Raw genomic sequence first — 12,642 nt, forward strand, 5'->3', positions numbered from 1 at the left:
GATTTCGACGATTCTTTCATCAAAATTCATATAAAATTGAGATCTACTCATCTGTCATGTTATGGTTTCCATTAGGGCTCATTTGACTTTCAATTTGGTGTTGATTTATTCTTCTTAGTATCGCCGTTATTGATCGTAGTCGCGATTTCAAGGCTACTAGATTTCTGCGAGTGCTACGCCGGAAGCATCAGGAGCGAGGAGGATCCTGATTACAATCAAGACTTCAAAGAAAATTTCAGAGAAGGCAATTCATATCTCCTTAATCATATTGAACCTATGTTTTCAAATAACTTACATGATCAACTAAAACTGGACTTATTATCGCATGTGCTATATATTGCGTTTTCTTTCAAACTACTTGTAGTAGTTAATCCTATCGACACTGCCATGCCTTATATGTCATCATCCAGAATACATATCACCCTAGGAATACCTGTTGTTAAATATATTAACAATAGGTGACACCTTGATATCTAGCATGCTTAGGATGGAATACGTCTCCTCGGAGATGTCGCTTTTAAAACACCTCTCCTCGGAGACAAGATTTACTGTTATCAATGATAACTCATATGCCATGAATCCTTGATAGTTGTGAATTCCGTGATGGTAGCGGAATCCTTGATGTCGTGTGGGATATGTAGGGTGATGTGTAAAAATGGGTGAAAACTGTTTTACCGCAGGCAGGTAGAGTGGTCCTCCGGGGAGGATGCTCTTGGGGGATTGAGTTACATGATGGTATTCATTGCCTATGAAGATGTCTGGCCCGGCCATTTAAGGACCAAGTCATTTCGCAGCTATACCTTAGCGACCCGGTGCAACCATACATCCTGTATAGGCAGGACTTGACTTTTCCTTCATCAGACTGAGTTGGGCATCATACCAGGAGGCTGAGAGCAACGAGCAGCCAAGGGTCCATTTGTTCTGCTGTTTGGAGGTTTCAGGGACTAACTTAGGCTTAAAAAGGGATGCTGGCCTTCGGAACATGCAGCTCTAGAACTTGGCGTGTCTCGTGGAAAAGCCCAGTAGAAAAGGTGTTTGGAGAGTCTCGGTATGATTCACTCCTCCGCTTGTAACGATTGGAGGCTGAGCATATCGCGTGGGTAAAGCTGTGCAACCTCTGCAGAGTGTAAATCTATTCGAATAGTCGTGTTCACGGTCATGGACATGTGAAGGCAGAACCTTTTTGACTAGACTCCGGGTGCGTGCGTCTTGATGAGTGAGTGTGTGGACTAGATGTCCGTGTGATGAGATTCCTGGCTCAATTCGTCAGAAGTTGTGTGATACTAGAGGTACACTAGAAGTGATTAAAAATGGACTGTGGAGTCAGGTGTAGCCCCTTCCAGGACCGAGAAACCCCAGATACAGCTCATCACTGGTTTTTAAACTACTTAAAATATTTTGAAGTCGATCATAGTTGATACAATTGGATATCTCCATAAACTGCTTTACGCTTAAATCTAAACTGTAAAGCTTATCCTTGAATAAACCTCTTTATGCATCTATCAACACCTTAAAGTAGTATAAGGCTTGCTGAGTACCTTCCGTACTTACTCTTGCTGTCATTCAGATGAAGAACCCAATGCCGACTTCGCCGGAGGTGAAGCCGGGAATGAAGAATAGTCTCTGAAGCCGCGTTCACACCCTCGCTATTTGCGGCTTGGGCTTTTGCTTCTGTTGTGTGTTTTGATGGCTGTTAGGTCAGACTTGTAATATTCAGTATGGATTGTAAGCCTTTTGTACCCAGAACTTTACTATTTACATACGAAATTTAACTGTGATACTACAATTGTGATACTATACGTATCAGCTACGTAATCCAGGAACTGATACAGGAGGCACAGAATATCCCGGCAATGGGGGTCTAACACCAACATAGGCGACGGGCATGTCGTACTGATGGGGTCAGAGGGTCACTATCCACAGGAGGAGAGGAAGTTGGTATTGTCGTGAGGATGAAGGTTGGTAGAGTGGGGGCTCGGATGCTAGCACTGCCACTGAGGTGGAGGCCATGCGGATGGCTACAGCACCACTGCAGTAGTGCCGAAGGTGTTGGAATCGCGTGACCGGCCGATCCAGGAGACAAAAGATGGCAGTTTCCAGCACCATCAGTGCGGTGAGAACATCTTCTATTGTTGAAGCCATGATTGGAGTGCTTACTGTTAGGGATGGCTGATTAACGAAGATTAAAGAGCGTTAGTGTGTGATAACATGTTGTTTACAGAAAGTAGAGTAGAACAGAGGATCAAAATCATCATTATCCATTGTACTAGTTTGATTGTACATTTATACAAGATGAGGGATGTAAGTTGCTCTTGGAGAGACACCACTTCCCAAAACATAACTGGTAATAGCAGTTAGGAATTGATTACAACCTAACCGTAACAAGGAGAACTGAAGTCTGATAATGAGCAAATACAACATTGAACATAATGCAACTGAGTAAAAATAGGTAGTAACATTGTATTGATTGTGGTAGGTGGACAGAAAACTCGACATTCATCAAATAAGGTACTTGCATTCATCAAAGCTGATCCTGCCGCACCACCAAGAAACACCAGCTGTCAGGTCGCGATCGTATGGCCAGCATCAGCTGAGCGGACACAATTCATTAACTCAAACAAACAATTTGTACTTGTTGAGAAAAGAAAATGTTGCTGCCACAAGATTAAAAAAAAAAAACTGCACAGTTTACTCCACGGGCATAAGCTAAATTTCTTTTGGAACAGCAACGGCTAACAGAAGATTCAGAGACTGACACACATGCCCCACGTTTCACCAATTACTTTGCAAGTTTGTGAACTTGGTACAAATCAGGCATTTAGTGCCTAATTTGATTCCGTTGAGACTTGAGAGTAAGTGCAGAGCATGGATGTAACATTGTAAGTTGCTCAAGCTGCCATTACAAATCATGGCCCCAGTGGGCGTAAATACAATAAAAAACTGCTCCTTTACAATCCCCATGCCATCCTGTCACCAGTACAACCCACAAAACATATTCACACATAAATTATTGCCCTCGCGTGAAGATCAGAATCTGCTGCAATGAAGTGTTCAAAATGAAGACTCAGCACCCTCCAATAAAAAAGTACCTTCTATCCCCTTATAGCACCGCCGGGTCATGCATTGCATCAATTCTGAAGAGCCTCATGTCCCATTACCACTCAGCACATGCAGCTAGTGAAAAAGGTTTCTGCTTGCAAGGATCTCAGCAAAGTGGCACTTACGCCTGGACAGTGTAGGATTCGCTGAATGCATATGCAATCCAGATTACATCACCAAGATACTTCGCACAAAATTATCCGTAAAGTGAAGTACTCGTCGAACAACATTAGCTGTTTTCCAGATCATCATATAGCCTGCGAGCCTCTTCCAAAGGATCTACTTGAAAGACTTCATCAATCCAAAGCATCTGCTTGTTGCGTACTGGGTATAAATCAGGGAGCTCTACATTGAACCCATTTAAATCATCTGGATTTAGAACTGACGCGATAACATTCTGCAAAAGTTAAAATTCATCAAACTTTCCTTCTAAGAATTCGAGTATATCACTGATAGGTTTAGCACCTGACCAATCAGTGCAGCAATTTTCTAAGTCATTATGGAACTATGAAACATATAAAGAAAAGGAAAATTAGGTGTATATCTCATGAGACACAACAGAACACATAGTTAACATGAATACATATGAGCATACGACACAAATCACATGACTAACGGCACAAACAGCTCATTTCTTTTCAAGGGTCTTTTGTTACAGAACAATTCACAGGCTGATAGAATAATGTCAATGAGTTTCATCTATATAAAATATAACCTCTTTCCAAATCATATATATAAAAATATATTTCCGTAGCTAGAATGCTATGTAATGTCCTAAAAAGTTGTTCTGAACTCAAATATGCTTTCACAATCAATGGATAGATAAACTCACCAAAGTTCCCTTCCAACAAGTATTAAGGATAATAAATTTCAGAAGTTTCTCTTCCAAGCGACTTAAGACTTTATCCAAAACAGAAGATACCTCCATGTCTCGGCAAGAGAAATCAGGAGGAATTCCATAGTTTTTTACAATGACACTTGTGTGCTTCTTTAACATTTTTTCTAGGCAAGAACCAATGGTATTTTGTAAGTTTGTGCTGCGTCCATCTTTTGAGAGCTTCAAATTAACAGAAGCATCCAGATGTGCAATTTCCTGCAGTCTAAGCAACAATTCAGCCCTTGCATCATCAGCCCAGCAACAGCACAGGGATGATCCATCATCTGCTAAAAACACAGGAAAAATAATATGATCAGATCAGAAAGTAAAACATCCGCATGCCATTGGAATTATTTTGAATTTTAATCTAGGATTGAGCATGATGTACGTTACCAAGAATAAAACCAGCAAGCCGAACTTTTACTTTTGGTGTTTTACTGTGGTCAATTGATTCTGGAGTTTGGAAGTCATTTGGACAATTGTCCAACATCAGCATTAGGACAGTTGCTACCTGTATCAACAAAGGCGAAGATATCAAATGACAAATTTAAAAAAGAGGCCTGCATGGAGTAAACCAAAAGATAAAATCGAGCTTGAAATCACAGAAAATACATGTACAGCGTTAAGCCGTTGTCAATGGACCCAGAAAGAATAAAAGGCAGTACATCAGTAACCTATGCATGGGTCATCAAATATAAGCATAAAGCAACCTACCCTGCAGTGGAATTGCATGGTTCTGTTGTCTGTAAAATGCTTCCGATGAAAGAACAAACAAGGCGAAACTGTGCTAAGTGAACCATCTCTCAAGCAATTAGACATGGGTGGTGAAATTACACTTTCTTCAATCAGGTCAGCATGGCTGATGGAGATAACTTCAATGTACGTCACGGGGATTAACAATAATTCGTGCCCGCTGCAAGAAAACAGAGAGTATAGGAACAGAGCAGACAGATAATGTGATTGCATATTTACAAAGCAATAAAATGTATTGTATTTCTGAAGTTCAGCTTTAAAACTTTTAACTTGACATTATGTAGGAAGAACATGATCCCAAGCATTATGCGGGATGAATTATTATTATTTGTAAACTTTCCCAAGAAGGATTGACAACAGTAACTTAATATTTCTTTCTCTACCGTGTTTTATATAATATATTTACCACAGTGGGGGATTCCCCTGCTGTTTTCCTTTCAAAAAACAGTAACCTACTAAAATTTTGCAGGCGATAATGTACCAAGTATTTTTTTTTCATTTTTATCCTATTATGAGTTAATGGCCATATTAGTCCTTGAAGTTTGGTCAAAGGGTCAAATTGATCCTCCCCAAGTTTAAAAAGGTCTAATCTAGTCCTTCGTGTTTACATTTTTGGGCCAATCAGGATCCCACCCACTTGACATGCCACGTGGGGTAATGACTCAACACCTAATCACCACCCCTCGTATTTTGCTCTCACAACCTGAGGAAAGATCAAATCATCCCATCCACTTGACATGCTTTATCATGCAGTTCGGTCTTTCATGGGCTATGAGTCACCCAAAGAGGTATGGCTGAGTCAGCACTTCATGTGGTGTGTGACAAGTAAACGGAGGTCCCAATTTGGCCCAAAATGTAGACTTAGGGCCTATTTGGATGGGGCAAAACCCCAGCCCATCCACATGGATGGGCCAGGATTTTAGTTCAAAATTCCTGCCCATCCATGTGGATAGGCTGCGATCAGGCCCCTTAAGGGACCAGATTGGTCCTTTTCGAACTTGAAGTACCCATTAGACCTTTTGGCCAAATTTTAGGGACGAGATTACTCAATGGCCCATTTAGTATTTGAGAAATGAGAAGTAATAAGTATTTGCCCTCACATTAGCTGCATAATAAATCATACAACATTGCTCATTCCAAACTGTTTACCTCTACAAATAAAGCTAAGTAAATTATTGATTCAGTTCACTCTTAGGGAGTGCCAAAACCTACATGGCCAATGAATGTTATTCTATTAGGACTAAGGTGCAACTCAATCTATTCAGGGCACCATCAATCTACTATCTTTACAAAGAAAGCAAGTGTAGACATCAATTTTCTAGCCAGATCAAGGTCATACATCATATTAGAGATAAAAGCTACAACTGTGCATACAGGTAAATGAGGGATTTTTGCTGCAACCATCCTAACAATACAATGGAAGAAACATTTAACGAAAACTAGAAGGAAAGGAACAAACTGTGTCAAAAGGACACGGTGGAATGTCACTGTTGCCCCCGGTCCTATTCCAACATGAGAAGAATATTTGCTTAAGTACCCATGGAGACATACCTGCAAAGGATGACATGAAATGGATTGCCAAACTAAAAACTAAGCACTAAATCAAAAATTATGACCTAGTCATTTACCGTATGATTATTATCAGAAACATGGATACATATATTGTATTTCTCATCACCAAGCATACATCTTCCCTCCTTACAGACATGTGAATGTACATGTTCTACTTTTCCCTGTAATGATATTAAATCTCCTTGAACCACTTCTTCAGTTTGCAAGTTAGCAGAACCAGAAGCCTCTTTAGGCATCATGATATCAATGCATGATGAGACACTTAAAACTTCACTTGAGGAAGCACACAGCCCATTCAATACATGACATACAGTGTTATATTCTTCCATCTCTTTGCTTATTGCCTCACAAGAAAAATCCAAACGGAAATAAGAATGGTGGCAGAAGTCATTCCAAGGCTGTACTAATTTTAGCTCATCATGGATGGTGTTTCTGGAAAAAGGCTCATCCATCTTCATTGAAGTAACTTCAATAGATTGATCCCCAGTGGTCCCCTTGATGCTAATATTACCATCAAAGGTAATGGCAAGGCTCCAAAGTTTATCCTGAGAATCTAGTGAGACTTTACCACCTTCTAAACATCCACAACCTTCCATGGTAAAAGATTGATTTCCACTGGGACATTGGAGAAGATAGTAACCACCGATCCGCAGTAACTGTTAGTTGATTAGATTAAGTAGAATTTAGAGATGCTAGCTATAGCACCACAGCTAAATGTGGAGAGCAATGAAGATTGAAGTAACCATAGCCCTCAAAAAAAAGATTGAAGTAACAATACCTGATATTTTATAAAACTTCCCTCCTTGAACTCCAATAAAATCCTTGATGTGTGTTCTCTTCCGGATCCAATAGGTTCATTTAGAATAGTACCATCTGATCCACAGGAATAGCTAGACACCAGAGTACCACAAAGATTGGTGCTCCCGAAGCTTAGCAAACACGGAATGTTACACAATTTTGCCATAGAGGCTTCAGAATTACCTAATAAATGAGTGTGTGACATTCTAAAGCATTGAGCATGCTCAATGCATTCACCTTGCCCAATAAACTGCAAATCATATGGCAGTATTACAGCCTCAGCATACAGACTAGGCCCTGACATGCTATGGCGTTGAATCTGCAATAGCAACAGTGAGAACATAGACACTACTTATGGGCATGATTATGCTAAAAAAATCTCAAGATTGTTTGTAGATGAAAAGAAAAAGGGCTTACATTATTATTTGCAGGAAATATGTGCGACAACTTCAGCATGTGAAATGACCTCAAACTATGATTAATGTGCAAAGGAATATGCAAGGAAGGGGCAATCTGATTCAATTCCCTCCAGCAGACTATAACATAGATATTGAGGTGATGCACTCTTTTTCTGTAAGAGAGCTGCTGAAACACAGCCTTACAGGACAGGGGATCAGCAACACCATAATGATCTAGGTAAGCCACTGGACCTTCAAGGGCTAGTTTGTAATCATTGATCTGTGTGACAAAAGGAGAATCAGACAATAGTGTTGAATATATGCAGCCAAAAAATGGTCATTTTACTATTTGAATTAGCTGTAAATTTTGTTCAGTGTAAAGCAGAAGATAATATAAGTCTATGAAAGGCTTCTTGTGGAAGAAGATGCATATGACCATTTCTACTACCAAGTTTTCTTTTTAGTGCAAATAAATGTGAAATAAAGAATACCGCCCTAACTAGCAGCAGAACACAAAAAAATTGCAAGCCAGCACTTATAGGTGTGAACAGTTATTCCAGAAAACACCATTACAGAGATTCTACATGTTTAAATTGAATCAAATAACTTTGTTTCCCTATACAAAACTTTCAACTTCTCGAATTACATAATCTTGGGAACTTGAGGCTTTCCTGTCAAATTGATAGCTTGTAATCTCTACTTTCCTGGCACTAAGTGCGTAAAGAAGCTAACAAAAGCATATAAGACATGCACTCTTAGAACTGGAAGTACAACATGTCATTCTTCTGTACATTACGTCATTATGTCGTTTTGATAAACCCTCTTAGGCTACTAGTATGTTGCAATCCAACTTAAAGAATCAGTCGCTGGTACTATCACTAGAACCATCAACTTGCAGATATATATTGCAAAGCATTTCTACAGAACAGAATTATGTTCCTGCTTTTAACATATCTTTATGCCATCCTTGGCAAGATTGTGCAACAAGGGACCGAGCCCTGCACCAGCAACCACTTCTGTAGCTGCTGAGAAGATAATACAGTAATTATTGGACTCTCTTTCTGCACTGCCACCTCCACCATGTCACCAGGTTGATGAGGCCGGGGACCGATATCCCCCACCTCACAGTACTAGTTGCCCATCGATTCAGGGGGACACATCATCCACCTCTGCCGGATTTCTTAACCAATCAGTGAGAATGACTTAATTTTGACATCCAAGTGAATGAGTAAATCATAAACTTTACTGCAAGGCAGGCAAGGCAATTGATTACCAAAGGATTTGAGTAAATCATAAACTTTACTGCAAATCATAAACTTCTGTACATTACGTCATTATGTCATTTTGATAAACCCTCTTAAGCTAAATTCATTAGATGCATCACCTATTCACAACAACAACAGAGCCTTACTGTTCCAAGCAAGTTCGGGTAGGCTAATGCATTACATATTCACATGTACAAATATTGCACAGTATACTATGGTCATTACCTCATAGATGCCATACAAACTTTCATTCTGCGGAAGATCAGGTATAATAACATCTATACATCCAGTCGAATCGACCAACTGCAGCCTCCCTGACAGTGGAGAAGCCTGTATGGAATAAAGACACAGGCATTTCAAAATGTATCCTAATCCAAAGTTTTAACACTTAGGTCATGAAATACTATCATCTATGCAGAAATTTTTTTTTCACTTGTCCGTACAATCAATACACAAACAAACTATTTCAGAAAACCTCCTTGCAAATACTAAAATGTTCAACATTTCTCAAACTCTCTGCCTTCAAAAGTTTCATACAATATTAAATATCAAGCAAAATGAGATTCTCAAATGAATTGACCATCTACTTATTGAACTGTCTACAAGCAAATTATATCCAATACTACGCCTGCAAAAGTAAAGCCTCTGCAAATTAAAATAGATGAATTCGAACTGTATATGTTGATTTCCAATAAACATGTACCACAGGAGAATTCATAATCAAACAATGAAAACAAATTTCAATAACAAGGAGTAATAATCCAGCTATTAAGAAAATGCAGTGACAAGGAAAACTCAGGGTTGAGGAATCGTAAGAGAAAACATTCCAGGTATCACATTTCTGGTATCTTACGACTGGATAAAAGAACAATGAAAACAATATTATTAATGTCAAGTAGATAACACAAGAAATTAGGCATAACCTTGATGCTTCCCACCAATACAAAATCCAGATCTTCACTCAAAATTATTCTTTTGGTACTGCCAGGATAGGACAACCCATCACAGAGGAATTGGTTATGTCCCTGGTTCTTGCCCACTTCTTCAGAACCATTCCAAAATTTGAGCATAAGTGATATCCACAGTAATTCACCCTTGCAGATAAAATTAGAGAATGGTATGGCCTAAAAAAAATTAAATCGGATTAGTAAGGAGGATAAACAAAATCAAAAGTAAATTTAGTTTCAAGCAAGCAATAAAAGTATTACCAATTTGCAAGCTTCCAAGTTTGATCCAAGGCTAGACCTGCCACAATTATGACTGCAGAATTTCATTATTAAACTTTGCTGCACAACCAACTTCAATTTAATTAATTCAGAAGGAAAAGAGGTTTGACAAGAACATTAAAAAGGGTAATACAACAAGCATAAGTAAATTAAACACCATGTAGAATACCAAAGTTAAGTTGGAAAAACAGTAAAAAGGAAGAAAATTATAAGTGCCACACGCGGTAGTGCTACTTTGTTTCGTCCATAGACATGCCTCGCTCAAAATATACCTACTCAAGAGTTTGTAATATTCTTTCTAACTTGTGTAAAAACCTTTTCTAGGCAACATACTAGCCAAATCCCTGAGGTGTATCACAAGATGCTCAGAATTTTGGCGCCTCATGCACGTCTTTTGAGGGAAGTTAAAAAAACTAAAACTAAAAGAAAATAAGTCAAACAGATAGTGGAAATTAAGGGCACTACAGAGGCTAGATTGATTTGCTTGAGGCAGCAAACCAAACAGTTGTTAATCACACGCAACACTTTCCAGCAGAAATCATATGAATAGACTCAGCGAAACAAAAATGCTACTAACAAACTTGCCTGAGGTTGGCACTTTGAAGAAAGAATTTTAGTAGCATAAGCGTGAACCACTCCTTGCTTCTGTTGGTACCTTGCAGTACAGGAGTTTCAGTTCAGTACATTAGCAGCCAATACAATGGACTGACAACTAATAACCACTCCAGTCTATAAACTGTTTTGATGATGCAATACAAATTACTAACGTACATTTTGTGAGCCCAAAATCTCTTTATCAGAGAATAATTTTGTGAACTTCTGTTTAAAGCATGATATCAGAAGTAACATCCTGAAATAGAAGAAAAAACAATGAGCATGCCTTGAGATGAAAATTGTTTGTTTTGTCAATCATTTATCATGGTAAGTATATCTCATAGAAGTAAAACCATAACACATTGATACCAAAATCTAGAAGGCATCTCCAAGGAGTCAACAAACTTTCCCAAGAAACTCTTGCTCTCTGGCTTCATATGACTTCTGCACCAAGAGTAGAAACTGTTGAGTGATATCTGTAATAGCACATACTGACACGTAAATATAGTTGTTGTCTTACTTGGAGTCCACTAGGGAGAAAGAATTTACAGTAACGCAAGTTTTACTGCACGTTGCAAGCAGAACAATCCCCGTCCAAGCAAATTTTAGATGCATTGCTCGAAAGTTCTTTACAGAGACCTGCAAAGAAGTAGAAGGGCTATAGTGACATCTTAAAATGGAAGTTTTTAAACTCAAGGTAAAGATTAGCAACGTACAACAACACCAACTCGAAAAGAATGTGGTGGTGGAAGGTGCTGATCATCAATCAGCAGCCACACGGTGTCATCCAGCTCAACCACCACGCCCTGCATGTAAATTCCAGTGATGACCCCAGCGTACACTCCACCGCAATTCTCTGGCAAGCCATCCAATGGCAGATTTCCCCTGTAGGATGGGCACCATGCCAGCACTGTTTTTTCAGATGACACCAACATGGTGTGTGAGCCTTTCTCCCCAACAGAAACCATTTTTTTCTTCAACCCCGAGACATGCACCAGCCTCCCTACAAGGCGCACCAACACAGGTCGCCACGTACTTGTCGACTCCACAAAGTAAAGAAATTTCACCACCTCAAACTTATGATCCTGGTCAGCTTCCGGCGGGGATACCCTGCACCGGCGACACCCGCAGCACAAAATCTCCGCTAGAAACCCGACTGAACTGCCGCCCCCATCGGCCGCCTTGCTCTGCGTCGCGCGCGGCATACTGAACACCACGCTCACCGACCTCACCACCCCAAACACGCAACCGCGGGTGGCCAAGTCCGGCTCTTTAGCGGTGCAATTGAGTGGAATCGTCGTCAGGAAGCTAGATTTCGGGGCTGGCACGGGCTCATCCACGAGGCACCAGCGGACCACCTCGAGCACGCCGGCGGCGCCGTGGAGGCGGACGGAGGGGAGGTAGTTCCACGCGAGGACCCGGATCTCGTGGCCGAGCGCGGCGGGGTCAAAGTCGAGGAGGCAGCAGCAGACGGAGGAAGCCCCAGGGGAGGAGGAGGGGTCGGAGAAGGAGAAGCAGTTGTTGCGGCAGGCGGTGGGGGAGGCCGCGGAAGGGAGGGAGAGCGTGCCGGCGAGGAGGACGGGGTGGGAGATCGGCGCGAAAGGGACCGTGCCGGTGCTCGAGGCAGGGTTCGGGGAGGCGGCGGCGAGCTTCGGCTTTTTGCGCGGCGGGGAGGTGGAGGCGGGTGCGGAACGAGAATGGAGGGATGAGGCGCCAGTGGTTGGGCGACGGAGGCGGAGGAGGTCGGCGACCGTGAGGCGGCGCGGGGTGGGCGTGGGGTTCGCCGCCGCCGGCTGCGCCTCCATGGCTAGGGATTGGGGTTTGCCCGTTTGGGTTTGGGAGGGGAGGGGAGGGGGAGGCGAGCGGGCGGGAAGTGGAGCGGCAAACGAGGAGGCGAGGAGTGGGATGTGGGGCCCAAGTGGCAGTGGGTGACGTGTAGGTGGGTGATGGGCTGGGCCTGGTATTCTTGAGTCGGGTTCGGTGAAAAAGAAATGAAAAGGGAAGAGCATGGAGTCAGCTATCTAGAGAGGAATTCAGGTCCTGTTTGTTTCAGCTTCGGA

The 12,642-nt window shown here is 41.4% G+C and overlaps 1 protein-coding gene across 1 annotated transcript; it reads right to left on the reverse strand.

Moving 5' to 3' along the window:
- Positions 1-3,892: 3,892 nt before the first annotated feature.
- On the reverse strand, positions 3,893-12,420 carry LOC133896583 (CST complex subunit CTC1-like). Its single transcript, XM_062337180.1, is given in 15 exon segments — positions 3,893-4,260; positions 4,370-4,483; positions 4,687-4,889; positions 6,189-6,280; positions 6,358-6,957; positions 7,080-7,418; positions 7,517-7,777; positions 8,988-9,092; positions 9,686-9,886; positions 9,971-10,048; positions 10,574-10,633; positions 10,760-10,838; positions 10,952-11,026; positions 11,103-11,221; positions 11,299-12,420. Coding segments are annotated over 15 exon segments (3,783 nt in total). The 5' UTR covers positions 12,388-12,420.
- Positions 12,421-12,642: the final 222 nt, after the last annotated feature.

This window comes from Phragmites australis, chromosome 17 (genome assembly GCF_958298935.1).
Source record: "Phragmites australis chromosome 17, lpPhrAust1.1, whole genome shotgun sequence".
Classification (NCBI taxonomy): domain Eukaryota; kingdom Viridiplantae; phylum Streptophyta; class Magnoliopsida; order Poales; family Poaceae; genus Phragmites; species Phragmites australis.